The 13,969-nt window shown below is 64.1% G+C and overlaps 1 protein-coding gene across 1 annotated transcript; it reads left to right on the top strand.

The window, feature by feature from the left end:
* Positions 1-1,792: 1,792 nt before the first annotated feature.
* Positions 1,793-13,707, top strand: LOC148590158 (sodium/glucose cotransporter 2-like; the record flags this gene model as incomplete). Its single annotated transcript, XM_088539411.1, is given in 12 exon segments — positions 1,793-1,864; positions 2,493-2,597; positions 3,412-3,471; positions 5,555-5,659; positions 6,253-6,358; positions 7,077-7,157; positions 9,248-9,442; positions 10,522-10,629; positions 10,632-10,661; positions 11,711-11,815; positions 12,886-13,036; positions 13,539-13,707. Coding segments are annotated over 12 exon segments (1,230 nt in total), but the record flags the coding sequence as incomplete, so codon positions are not given.
* Positions 13,708-13,969: the final 262 nt, after the last annotated feature.

The following is a 13,969-nucleotide window of genomic DNA, read 5'->3' as shown; positions in this document are numbered from 1 at the left end:
GGTATTTTGGGGCGTATTTTGGTAGTTCGCCGAGGGGATGGAGCGATCGAGGGCAGCGCGGCGCGGACTGCAACTCCCAGCAGCCCCCGCGCGCCGCTGCCTCCACGCCCTGAAACACCCCAAAATACCCCCGAAAAACCCAAAACCCCCTAAAATGCCCCGAAAAACTTCCGACACACCCCAAAATACCCCGAAACACCCCCAAAATCGCTCCGAAACACCTCAAAACCCCTGAAATGCCCCGAATCACCCCGAAATACCCCGAAATGTGGGGAGGGGGGTAGCACGCATGCGCGCGCGGCTTTGGGGGGAGAACTACAAGTCCCAGGATGCTTCGCGGCGGCGCGGCGGCGCTGGGAGGCGGGGGCGGCGCGCGGGGCACGATGGGAGTTGTAGTTTCCGCCTGTTTTATTAGTTTAATCGCGTTTTTGGGGGGGGGGAGGGGGCGGGGTTTGCCCCTCCCCCCCAGCCGGACGCCTGGGCCCCTCCCGGACGCCGGGGCCCCAAGCTGGGCGGGGGGAGGGGAATGACCCGGACTCCTGGGTCCAATGGGGACAAATGGGGAGGGAGGGGGCAGGGGGAGGGGCCCCTTGTGGGTGGGGCCATGGGGGAGGGGCAGGAGGCCTTGGCCCCGCCCCCCCTTTGGGTATATAGGGGGTCCCGGACGCCGGGGCCCCTCGTGGGGCGCCATGGCGGGGGGGGCGGTGGCCGTGACCGCGTGGGACGTCGGCGTCATCGGCAGCTACTTCGGCCTCATCATGGCCGTGGGGCTCTGGGTAGGGCCGCGACCCCCCCGGACCCCTAAGTGACACCTGGGACCCCTAAGTGACACCTGGGACCCCTAAGTGACAGCCCGGGACCCCCTAAGTGACACCTGGGACCCCTAAGTGACAGCCCGGGACCCCCTAAGTGACAGCTCGGGACCCCTAAGTGACACCCTGGGACCCCCTAAGTGCCCCCTGGGACCCCTAAGTGACACCCTGGGACCCCTAAGTGACACCCTGGGACCCATAAGTGACACCCTGGGACCCCTAAGTGCCCCCTGGGACCCATAACCATCCCCCCAGACCCATAAGTGACAGCCCGGGACCCCTAAGTGACAGCCCGGGACCCCCTAAGTGACAGCTCGGGACCCCTAAGTGACAGCCCGGGACCCCCTAAGTGACACCCTGGGACCCCCTAAGTGCCCCCTGAGACCCATAAGTGACACCTGGGACCCCTAAGTGACACCCTGGGACCCATAAGTGACACCCTGGGACCCCTAAGTGCCCCCTGGGACCCATAACCATCCCCCCAGACTCATAAGTGACACCCCAGGACCCCTAAGTGACAGCCCGGGACCCCCTAAGTGACACCTGGGACCCCTAAGTGACACCTGGGACCCATAAGTGACACCCCAGGACCCCTAAATGCCCCCTGGGACCCATAACCACCCCCCTAGACCCATAAGTGCCCCCTGGGACCCCTTTGGACCCATAACTGCCCCCTGGGACCCCTAAGTGACACCCCAGGACCCCCCGCCCCAAGACCCCCCCCACCCCATTGAGTGACCCAGATGTCCCCAAATCCCCCCTGTGACACCCCACGATGTCCCCCCCCCCCCCCCGCATTGTCCTTTGTCCCATTGTCCCCCCCCCCCCCCAGGTTAACGATTACCCACAATGCCCCGGTCCAAAGGGGGCTGCTAATGAGGCCCTAATTAGCGGGGGGGGGGGGTTAATGAGTGACCACGGGAGCCGCTTGGGGACATTGGGGACATTGGGGACATTGGGGACATTGGGGGGTGTCGCAGTCGCTGCGTCGGGGCCAGCGCGGAACCGTGAGCGGCTTCTTCCTGGCGGGGAGGAACATGGCGTGGGGACCCGTGAGTGACAATGGGGACAATGGGGGGGATGGGGACAATGGGGGCGATGGGGACAATGGGGGCGATGGGGACAATGGGGGTGTTGGGGACAATGGGGACAATGGGGACAATGGGGACAATGGGGGTGTTGGGGACAATGGGGGCGATGGGGGATATGGGGGGACATTGGGGACGTGAGGGTCATTGGGGACATGGGGGATATGGGGCACAATGGGGACATGGGACATGGAGGGACATTGCGGGACATGGGGGGATATTGGGGATCTGGGGGACGTTGGGGACATTGGGTGATATGGGGGACATTGGGGGGACCATGGGGACATGGGGGATATGGGGACACTGGGGACAATGGGGGTGATGGGGACCCATGACTGACACTGGGGACAATGGGGGCTATGGGGGTGTTGGGGACAATGGGGACAATGGGGGACAAGAGGGACAATGGAGGTGATGGGGACAAGGGGAACAATGGGGGTGTTGGGGGACATGGAGGGACCTTGTGTCCCCATAGCCCCCCCTTGTCCCCATCGTCCCCATTGTCCCCCTTGTCCCCAATGTCCCCTGTTGTCCCCATTGTCCCCATTGTCCCCATTGTCCCCATTGTCCCCATTGTCCCCATTGTCCCCAGGTCGGCGCCTCCCTCTTCGCCAGCAACGTCGGCTCCGGTCACTTCGTGGGGCTGGCGGGGACGGGGGCGGCCGGCGGCATCGCCGTGGGCGGCTTCGAGTGGCACGTGAGCGGAAACACCCGGAAACACCCCGGAAACACCCCGGAAACACCCCGAAACACCCCGAAACACCCCCGGAACGCCCCAAAACACCCCCGGAACACCCAGGAACACCCAGAAATACCCCCGGAAACACCCCGAAACACCCCCGGAACGCCCGGAAATACCCCCGAAACACCCAGGAACACCCCAAAACGCCCCAAAACACCCCCAGAACGCCCGGAAATACCCCCGGAACACCCGGAAATACCCCCAGAACACCCCCGGAGCACCCGGAAACACCCTGAAACACCCCAAAACACCCCCGGAACGCCCGGAAATACCCCTGGAACACCCGGAAACACCCCAAAACACCCCCGGAACACCCCCAGAACACCCCCGAAACACCCAGAAATACCCCTGAAACACCCCAAAATACCCCCAAACACCCCCCAAACGCCCAAATACCCCCCAAAACAATGCCCAATCCCCCAAAACACCCCCAAATACCCCCAAAACCCTCAAATACCCCCAGAACACCCCCAAATACCCCCCAAATATCCCCAAAACACTCCAAAATACCTCCAAAACACCCCAAAATACTCCCAAATACCCCTGAAACACCCCGAAATGCCCCCGGAACACCCCCAAATACCCCAAAACAGCCTGAAATACCCCCCAAACACCCCAAAATACCCCCAAATACCCCCCAAACCCTTCAATACCCTCCGAATACCCCCAGTTACCCCCAATTCCCCCGCTCTGCCCTAGCCCCGCCCCCGGCCCTCGCCCCGCCCCTCGGCGCTGGCCCCGCCCCCTGACCCCGTGGCCCCTCCCCCAGGCCATGTTCATCGTCCTCCTCCTGGGCTGGGTCTTCGTCCCCGTCTACAGGAACGCGGGGGTGAGCGGGGACAATGGGGACAATGGGACAATGGGGGGACATTGGGGACAATGGGGGGACATTGGGGACAATGGGGACAATGGGGACAATGGGGACAATGGGGATGATGGGGGGACATTGGGGACAATGGGGACAACGGGGACGATGGGGGGACATTGGGGACAATGGGGACAATGGGGACGATGGGGACGATGGGGACGATGGGGACAGTGGGGGGACAATGGGGACAATGGGGGGACATTGGGGACAACGGGGACGATGGGGACAATGGGGGGACAATGGGGACAATGGGGACAACGGGGACGATGGGGGGACATTGGGGACAATGGGGACAATGGGGACGATGGGGACGATGGGGACGATGGGGACAGTGGGGGGACAATGGGGACAATGGGGGGACATTGGGGACAACGGGGACGATGGGGACAATGGGGGGACAATGGGGACAATGGGGACAACGGGGACGATGGGGGGACATTGGGGACAATGGGGACAACGGGGACGACGGGGACGACGGGGACGATGGGGACAATGGGGGGACAATGGGGACAATGGGGACAATGGGGACAACAGGGACAATGGGGGGACATTGGGGACAATGGGGACAACGGGGACAAAGAGGACAACAGGGACGATGGGGATGATGGGGACAACGGGGACGATGGGGACGATGGGGACACCTTGGGGACATCTGGGACCCTTGGGGACACTTGGGGACACTTGGATCCCTTGGGGGACACCAGGGCCCTTGGGGATGCCTGGGACCCTCCGGGACACTGGGGACACCTTGGGGACACCTTGGGGATCCTTGGGGACACTGGGAGCCCTTGGGGACACTGGGGACACCTTGGGGACACCTGGGACACCTTGGGGACACCTCAGGGACCGCTTGGGGACATCTGGGCTCCCTCCATGGACAGCCGACCCCCTGGGGACACCTTGGGGACCCTTGGGGACACCCTGGTGACACCTTGGGGACACTCGTGTCCCCAGGTGCTGACCATGCCCCAGTACCTTGGGGACACTGGGAGCCCTTGGGGACACTGGGGACACCTTGGGGACACCCAGCCCCTTGGGGACACCCCGGTTGGTGACACTCGTGTCCCCGTCCCCAAGTGCTGACCATGCCCCAGTACCTGTGCTCCCGCTCTGGGGACACCCATCCCCTTGGGGACACCTTGGGGACATTGGGAGCCCTTGGGGACACTGGGGACACCTTGGGGACACCTTGGGGACACCTTGGGGACACCCTGGTGACACTGGTGTCCCCGTCCCCAAGTGCTGACCATGCCCCAGTACCTGTGCCCCCGCTTTGGGGACACCCTGGGGACACCCAGCCCCTTGGGGACACCCTGGTGACACTGGTGTCCCCGTCCCTGTCCCCAGGTGCTGACCATGCCCCAGTACCTTGGGGACACCGGGGACACCTTGGGGACACCCATCCCCTTGGGGACACCCTGGTGACACCCCTGTCCCTGTCCCTGTCCCCAGGTGCTGACCATGCCCCAGTACCTGTGCTCCCGCTTTGGGGACACCTTGGGGACACCCCTGTCCCCGTCCCCAGGTGCTGACCATGCCCCAGTACCTTGGGGACACCCTGGTTGGTGACACCCCGGTTGGTGACACTCGTGTCCCCAGGTGCTGACCATGCCCCAGTACCTGCACCAGAGCTTTGGGGACACCTTGGGGACACCTTGGGGACACCCCTGTCCCTGTCCCCGTCCCTGTCCCCAGGTGCTGACCATGCCCCAGTACCTTGGGGACACCTTGGGGACACCCTGGGGACACCCAGCCCCTTGGTGACACCCCGGTTGGTGACACTGGTGTCCCCTGTCCCCAGGTGCTGACCATGCCCCAGTACCTTGGGGACACCCTGGGGACACCCTGGTGACACTGGTGTCCCTGTCCCTGTCCCCAGGTGCTGACCATGCCCCAGCCCCTTGGGGACACCCCGGTTGGTGACACCCCGGTTGGTGACACTGGTGTCCCCGTCCCCAGGTGCTGACCATGCCCCAGTACCTTGGGGACACTGAGGACACCTTGGTGACACCCCAGTGACCATTGGTGACACTCGTGTCCCCAGGTGCTGACCATGCCCCAGTACCTCCGGCGCCGCTTCGGGGGCCGCCGCATCCAACTGCTGCTGTCGCTGCTGTCGCTGCTGCTCTACGTGAGCACCAAGATCTCGGTGCGCCCCACGGCGGGGGGGATGTGGGGCGGGGGGGGATCTATGGGGCTGGGGGGGGTCTGTGGGGCTGGGGGGGTCTGTGGGGCGGGGGGGATGTGGGGCGGGGGGGAGCTATGGGGCTGGGGGGGAGCTATGGGGCAGGGGGGGATCTGTGGGGCTGGGGGGAGCTATGGGGCAGGGGGGGATCTGTGGGGCTGGGGGGAGTCTATGCGGCCCAGGGGGGTCTATGGGGCTGGGAGGGTCTGTGGGGCTGGGGGGGGATCTATGGGGCGGGAGGGGGGCTATGGAGCTGAGGACTCCTATGGGGCCAGGGCTGGGGGCTGCTATGGGGCTGGGGGGGGATCTGTGGGGCTGGGGGGAGTCTATGCGGCCCAGGGGGGTCTATGGGGCTGGGGCTGCTGTGGGGCTGGGGGTTCCTATAGGGCTGGGATCCCCTATGGGGCCAGGGTGGCTCCTATGGGGCTGGGGGGACCCCTTGAGAGGCTCCTCCTGGCCCCGCCCCCCCGCCCCGTGCTGACCCCGCCCCGTTCTGACCCCGCCCCTTTTCTGGCCCCGCCCCGTTCTGGCCCCGCCCCCTCCGGCCCCGCCCCCAGGTGGACCTGTTCTCGGGGGCCCTGTTCGTGCAGGAGGCCCTGGGCTGGGACCTCTACGTGGCCGTGGGGGCCCTGCTGGGGGTCACGGCCCTCTACACGGTCACCGGTAGGGGCGGGGCCTCGGGGGGGCGGGGCCTCGAGGGGGCGGGGCCTCGGGGGGCGGGGCCGAAATGGGCGGGGCCTCGGGGGGGGGGGCTAACCCTGACCCTGCTGGGGGTCACGGCCCTCTACACGGTCACCGGTAGGGGCGGGGCCTCGAGGGGGCGGGGCCTCGGGGGGGCGGGGCCTGATGGGGGCGGGGCCTCGGGGGCGGGGCCCGTGATCTTGGGTGGGAGGGGCTTAACCCCAACACTGCAGCCTTAATGGTCACTGGTAGGGGGCGGGGCCTGGGGGGAGCGGGGCATGGAGGGGAGGGGCCTAAAATAACAGTGGGGCGGAGCTTGGGTGGGCGGGGCCTGACCCGGACCCCCAGCTGTAATGGTGACCGCGAGGGGGCGGGGCGCCGGTGGGCGTGTCCAGGGTGGGCGTGTCCTGGGGCGGGGGCGGGGCCTGACGCGGGGGCGGGGGCGGGGCCTGCAGGGGGCGAGTCCTCATTTGGGGGCGGGTCCTCATTTGGGGCGGGGCCTCATTTGGGGGCGGGTCCTCATTTGGGGCGGGGCCTCATTTGGGGGCGGGTCCTCATTTGGGGGCGGGTCCTCATTTGGGGGCGGGTCCTCATTTTGGGGCGGGTCCTCATTTGGGGCGGGGCCTCATTTGGGGGCGGGGCCTGCAGGGGGCGGGGCCTCATTTGGGGGCGTGTCCTCACTTGTGGGCGGGGCCTGCAGGCGGGCTGGCCGCGCTCATGTTCGCCGACGTCGTCCAGACCGGGGTGATCCTGGGAGGAGCCTCCGTCCTGGCCGGATACGGTGGGAACGGGGGGGGGGGGGGGAATTGGGGATAATGGGGGGGACATGGGGGGGATTGGGGGACATTGGGGGACATTGGGGGGGTCTGGGGGTCTCCCGACGCCTCCCGGGATCCCCCACAATTCCCGGCATTCCCAGCCCATTCCCAGCAGCTCCGTGTGTGGGAGGGGGGGGCTCTGGGAGGCTCTGGGCAGTTCTGGGAGACTGCTGGGAACTCTGGGTATTCCCGGCATGCCCAGTATTCCCAACATTCCTGTTATTCCTGGCCCATTCCCGGCATTCCCATGTCATTCCCCATATTCCCAGCTCCTTCCTGGCTCATTCCTGCTCATTCCCGCTCATTCCCAGCCCATTCCCGGCTCATTCCTGGCACTCCCATCTCATTTCCCATATTCCCAGCCCCTTCCTGCTCATTCCCATCTCATTCCGAGCCCATTCCCACCCATTCCCGCTCATTCCCGCCCATTTCCGCTCATTCCCGCCCATTCCTGCTCATTCCCGTTCATTCCCATCCCATTCCCGCTCATTCCCACCCATTCCCATCCCATTCCCATCCCATTCCCATCCCATTCCCATCCCATTCCTACCCCATTCCTGCTCATTCCCGCTCATTCCCATCCCATTCCCATCCCCGCCCATTCCCATCCCATTCCCGCCCATTCCCATCCCATTCCCATCCCATTCCCACCCATTCCCATCCCATTCCCAGCCCATTCCCATCCCATTCCTGCTCATTCCCATCCCATTCCCATCCCATTCCCGCCCATTCCCATCCCATTCCCATCCCATTCCCTGCTCATTCCCACCCCATTCCCATCCCATTCCCACCCATTCCCATCCCATTCCCACCCATTCCCATCCCATTCCCATCTCATTCCCACCCATTCCCAGCCCATTCCCACCCATTCCCATCCCATTCCCGCTCATTCCCATCCCATTCCCGCCCATTCCCGCTCATTCCCGCTCATTCCCATCCCATTCCCGTTCATTCCCGTTCATTCCCGCTCATTCCCACCCCATTCCCGTTCATTCCCATCCCATTCCCACCCCATTCCCGCCCATTCCCATCCCATTCCCATCCCATTCCCATCCCATTCCCATCCCATTCCCATCCCATTCCCATCCCATTCCCACCCCATTCCTGCTCATTCCCACCCATTCCCATCCCATTCCCACCCCATTCCCTCCCCATTCCCGCTCATTCCCGGCTCATTCCCGCTCATTCCCACCCCATTCCCATCCCATTCCCACCCATTCCCACCCCATTCCCATCCCATTCCCACCCCATTCCCATCCCAATCCCATCCCATTCCCACCCCATTCCCACCCCATTCCCATCCCATTCCCATCCCATTCCCGCTCATTCCCGCTCATTCCCACCCCATTCCCGCCCCATTCCCGCTCATTCCCGCTCATTCCCGGCTCATTCCCATTCCATTCCTGCCCATTCCCATCCCATTCCCACCCCATTCCCATCCCATTCCCATCCCATTCCCATCCCATTCCCATCCCATTCCCTGCTCATTCCTGCTCATTCTCATCTCATTCCCACCCATTCCCATCCCATTCCCACCCATTCCCATCCCATTCCCGCCCATTCCCGCTCATTCCCTGCCCATTCCCACCCATTCCCATCCCATTCCCAGCCCATTCCTGCTCATTCCCTGCCCATTCCCACTCATTCCCATCCCATTCCCGCTCATTCCCATCCCATTCCCATCCCATTCCCACTCATTCCCATCCCATTCCCATCCCATTCCCGCTCATTCCCACCCCATTCCCATCCCATTCCCACCCCATTCCCATCCCATTCCCGCTCATTCCCACCCCATTCCCGCCCATTCCCACCCCATTCCCACCCCATTCCCATCCCATTCCCATCCCATTCCCACCCCATTCCCATCCCATTCCCATCCCATTCCCATCCCATTCCCATCCCATTCCCACCCCATTCCCATCCCGTCCATTCCCGCTCATTCCCATCCCATTCCCACCCCATTCCCATCCCATTCCCACCCCATTCCCACCCATTCCCATCCCATTCCCGCCCCATTCCCACCCCATTCCCGCTCATTCCCGGCGTTCCGCAGCGCTCGGCGCCGTGGGCGGCTACGGCGGCCTCCGGAGCCGCTTCCCGCTGGCCCTGGCTCCCAACTCCAGCGGCCCCTGCGGCCGCCCCCCCCCCGACGCCTTCCGGCTGCTCCGGGCGCCGGATTCCCGGGATCTGCCCTGGCCGGGAATGCTGCTGGGGCTGGCGGTGCTGGGGGGCTGGTACTGGTGCACGACCAGGTGGGAACGGGAACGGGAACGGGGATGGGAACGGGAACGGAATGGGGTTGGGATGGGATTGGGATGGGATTGGGAATGGGATGGGGATGGGATTGGGATGGGGATGGGATGGGAATGGGATGGGGATGGGGATGGGAATGGGATGGGGATGGGGATGGGAATGGGATGGGAACGGGAATGGAATGGGATGGGATTGGGATGGGAATGGGATGGGATGGGGATTGGATGGGATGGGGATGGGGATTGGGATGGGGATGGGGATGGGGATGGGAATGGGATGGGGATGGGGATGGGATGGGGATGGGGATGGGAACGGGAATGGGAATGGGATGGGGATGGGGATGGGATGGGGATGGGGATGGGAATGGGATGGGGTTGGGATGGGAATGGGATGGGGATGGGAATGGGAACGGGAATGGGGATGGGGATGGGAATGGGAATGGATGGGATTGGGAATGGGATGGGATTGGGATGGGATGGGGATGGGATTGGGAATGGGATTGGGATGGGGATGGGGATGGGATGGGGATGGGAATGGGATGGGGATTGGGATGGGATTGGGATGGGGATGGGATGGGATTGGGATGGGAATGGGGTTGGAATTGAGATGGGATTGAGATGGAATTAGGATGGGATGGGGATTGGGATTGGGATTAAGATGGGATGGGATAGGGCTTGGGATAGGAATTAAGATGGAATTAGGATAGGGATTAAGATGGGACTGGATGCGATTGGGGTTAAAATGGGACTGGGTTGGGATTAGGATGGGGTTGGAAGGGATTGGGATATGTGGGGACTTTGGGGACATTTGGTGACATTGGTGACATTGGGGACGTTGGTGACATTGGAGACACTGGGGCCGTTGGTGACATTGGGGACGTTGGTGACATTGGTGACGTTGGGGACATTGGAGACACTGGGGCTGTTGGTGACATTGGTGACATTGGTGACATTGGGGACATGGGGACGTTGGTGACGTCGCTGCCACCGCCCAGGTGATTAGGATGGGATTGGGACATGGGGACACTGGGGCCGTGGTGACATTGGGGACATGGTGACGTTGGTGACGTCACCGCCCAGGTGATCGTCCAGCGCTGCCTGGCCGGGCGCTCCCTGACCCACGTCCGGGCCGGCTGCCTCCTGTGCGGGTACCTCAAGGTGCTGCCCATGTTCCTGATGGTGCTGCGGGGATGGCGGCGCGCGTGCTGTATCCGGGTGAGAAAACATGGCTGCCAACATGGCCGCCAACATGGCCGCTGACATGGCCGACAACATGGCCAACATGGCTGCCAACATGGCCGACATGGCCAACATGGCCGCCGACATGGCTGCCAACATGGCTGCCAACATGGCCGCCAACATGGCTGCCGGGGATGGCGGCGCGCGTGCTCTACCCGGTGAGTGACAACATGGCCGCCGACATGGCCGACATGGCTGCCAACATGGCCGCCAACATGGCCGCCAACATGGCTGCCAACATGGCTGCCAACATGGCCAACATGGCTGCCAACATGGCTGCCAACATGGCCGCCAACATGGCCGCCAACATGGCTGCCGACATGGCTGCCAACATGGCTGCCAACATGGCCGCCAACATGGCCGCCCACGTGCTGTACCCGGGTGAGAGGCAATATGGCCGCCAACATGGCTGCCAACATGGCCGACATGGCCAACATGGCCGCCAACATGGCCGCCAACATGGCCACCAACATGGCCGCCAACATGGCTGCCAACATGGCCGCCTGCGTGCTGTATCCGGGTGAGCGCCAAGATGGCCGCCATGGCCAACATGGCCGCCAGGGCCTGGTCAACATGGCTGCCTCCCCCATGGGTGCCTCACGGTGCCCCATAGCCCCATAGCCCCATAGCAGCCCCATAGTGCCCCATAGCGCCCCATAGTGCCCCATAGTGCCCCATAGTGCCCCATAGCCCCATAGCACCCCATAGCAGCCCCATAGTGCCCCATAGCCCCATAGCGCCCCATAGCAGCCCCATAGCAGCCCATAGCGCCCCATAGCAGCCCCATAGCGCCCCATAGCAGCCCCATAGCCCCATAGCACCCCATAGCAGCCCCATAGCAGCCCATAGCAGCCCCATAGCGCCCCATAGCAGCCCATAGCCCCATAGCACCCCATAGCAGCCCCCATAGCAGCCCCATAGCAGCCCCATAGCGCCCCATAGCAGCCCCATAGCAGCCCCATAGCCCCATAGTGCCCCATAGCTGCCCCACAGCTGCCCCATAGCTGCCCCACATTGCCCCGCAGACGAGGTCGCTGTGCGGATCCGCCGGTTGTGTCCGGCCTGCGGGAGCCCGTCCGGCTGTTCCAGCGTCGCCTACCCCCGAATGGTGGCCAGGCTGCTGCCGCCCGGTACCGGGAACGGGAACGGGAATGGGGGAATGGGAATGTGGGAATGGGACTATGGGAATGGGGGAATGTGAGAATGGGAATGGGAACGGGAATGGGAATGTGGGAATGGGAACGGGAACGGGAATGTGGGGAATGGGAGCAGGAACGGGAATGATGGGAGAGGGAACGGGACTATGGGAATGGGGGAATGGGAACAGGAACGGGAGTGGGAATGGGAATGGGACTGCGGGAACGGGAATGAGAGCAGGAGCGGGAATGGGAATGGGAGCAGGAACAGGAATGGGAAGGGGAATGGGAGCAGGAGAGTGGGGGAACACGGAGAAACGGGGGAAATGGGAAAAACTGGGAGGAAATGGGGAAAATCTGGGGAAAAGTGAAAAACTTTGGGTATTTGGGGGTGTTTTGAGGGGTTTTGTGCTGTTTTGGGGCATTCTGGAGGTGTTGGGGTGTATTTTGGGGTGTTCTGGTGGTGTTTGGGGTATTTTGGAGATATTTGTAGGTGCTTTGGGGGTATTTGCGTGTGTTTTGGGGTGTTTGGGCTGTTTTAGGCTGTTCTGGGGTGTTCCGGGGTGTTTGTGGGTATTTTGGAGGTATTTGGGTGTGTTTTGGGGTGTTTGGGGCTGTTTTGGGGGTGTTTGGGGGATGTTTGGGGGTGTTCTGGGCTGTTCTGGCCTGTTCCGGGGTGTTTTGTGGGTGTTCCGGGCTGTTTTGGGGGTTCTGACCTGTTTCAGGCTGTTCCAGGGTATTTTTGGCTGTTCCAGGGCGTTTGGGGGTGTTTTGGGGTGTTCTGGGGGTGTTTTGGGGTATTTTGGGGTATTTTGGGCCGTTTTTTCCGTTTCCGGGGTCGCTGAGGCCCCCCCGTGCCCCCCCAGGGCTGCGGGGGCTCATGCTGGCCGTGGTCCTGGCCGCCCTCATGTCCTCCCTGGCCTCCATCTTGGGGTGTTTGGGGGTATTTTGGGGTGTTTTTGGGGTGTTCTGGGGGTATTTTGGGGTGTTTTGGGGGTATTTTGGGGTATTTTGGGCCGTCTTTCCGTTTCCGGGGTCGCTGAGGCCCCCCCGTGCCCCCCCAGGCCTCCGCGGGCTCATGCTGGCCGTGGTCCTGGCCGCCCTCATGTCCTCCCTGGCCTCCATCTTCGCCAGCGCCAGCGCCCTGGGAACCCTCGACCTCTACAGGCGGCTCCGGCCCCGCGCGGGGCCCCGGGAGCTGCTGCTGGCCGGGAGGTGCCGGGAAAGGGCCGGAATGCGGGGACGGGAATCTGGGAAAGGGGCCGGAATCCGGAAAGGGCCGGGAATCTGGAAACGGCCGGGAATCCGGGAAAGGGGCCGGGAATCCGGGAAAGGGCCGGGAATCTGGGAAAGGGCTGGGAATCTGGGAAAGGGGCCGGGAGTCCAGGGGGGGCCCTGGAGTCTGTGCAGCCCCATCCCTCCCAGTGACACCGCATGGGTGACACCGCGGGTGACACCGTGTGGGTGACGCTCCGGGTGACGCTCTGGGTGACACCATGTGGGTGACACTCCGGGTGACACTGTGCGGGTGATGGTCTGGGTGACGCCATGCGGGTGACGCCGCGGGTGACACTCTGGGTTCCGCTCCGGGTGATGCCGCAGGTGACGCTGCGGGTGACACCGTGTGGGTGCCGCTCCGGGTGACACCGTGTGGGTGACGCTGTGCAGGTGACACTGTGCGGGTGCCGCTCCGGGTGACGCCGCGGCTGTCCCGCAGGCTGTGGGTCCTGGCGCTCGTGGCCGTCAGCCTGGCCTGGCTGCCCCTGGTCCGTCACTCGCAGGGCGGCCGCCTGTTCGACTACGTCCAGGCCGTGGGCAGTTTCCTGGCGCCGCCTGTTGCCGCCGTCTTCGTCCTGGCCGTGTTCGTGCCCCGCGTCAACGAGCCCGTGAGCGTCACCCCCCCCCCCCGCGCAGGGGGGGGCCCGGGCGTCCGGGGGGAGAAAGGTCCAGGGGGCAGAAGGGGCCCAGGCGTCCGGGGGAAAAGGGGGGCCCAGGTGATGGGGGGGGAGAAAAGGGGGCCCAGGCATCCAGAGGGTAAAATGGGCCCAGGCGTCCGGGGAGCCAAGAAGGGTCCAGGGGCAGAAGGGGCCCAGGCGTCCAAGGGGAAACGGGGGGTCTCTGGGGGGTAAAAGGGGCCCAGGCGTCCGG

This window comes from Tinamus guttatus, unplaced genomic scaffold (genome assembly GCF_059628265.1).
Source record: "Tinamus guttatus ecotype Peru unplaced genomic scaffold, ASM5962826v1 Tinamus_guttatus_pri_ptg001656l, whole genome shotgun sequence".
NCBI classification, from domain to species: Eukaryota; Metazoa; Chordata; class Aves; order Tinamiformes; family Tinamidae; genus Tinamus; species Tinamus guttatus.
The sequence above is the reverse complement of the archived record's forward strand: the minus strand, read 5'-3'. Positions and strand labels throughout refer to the sequence as shown.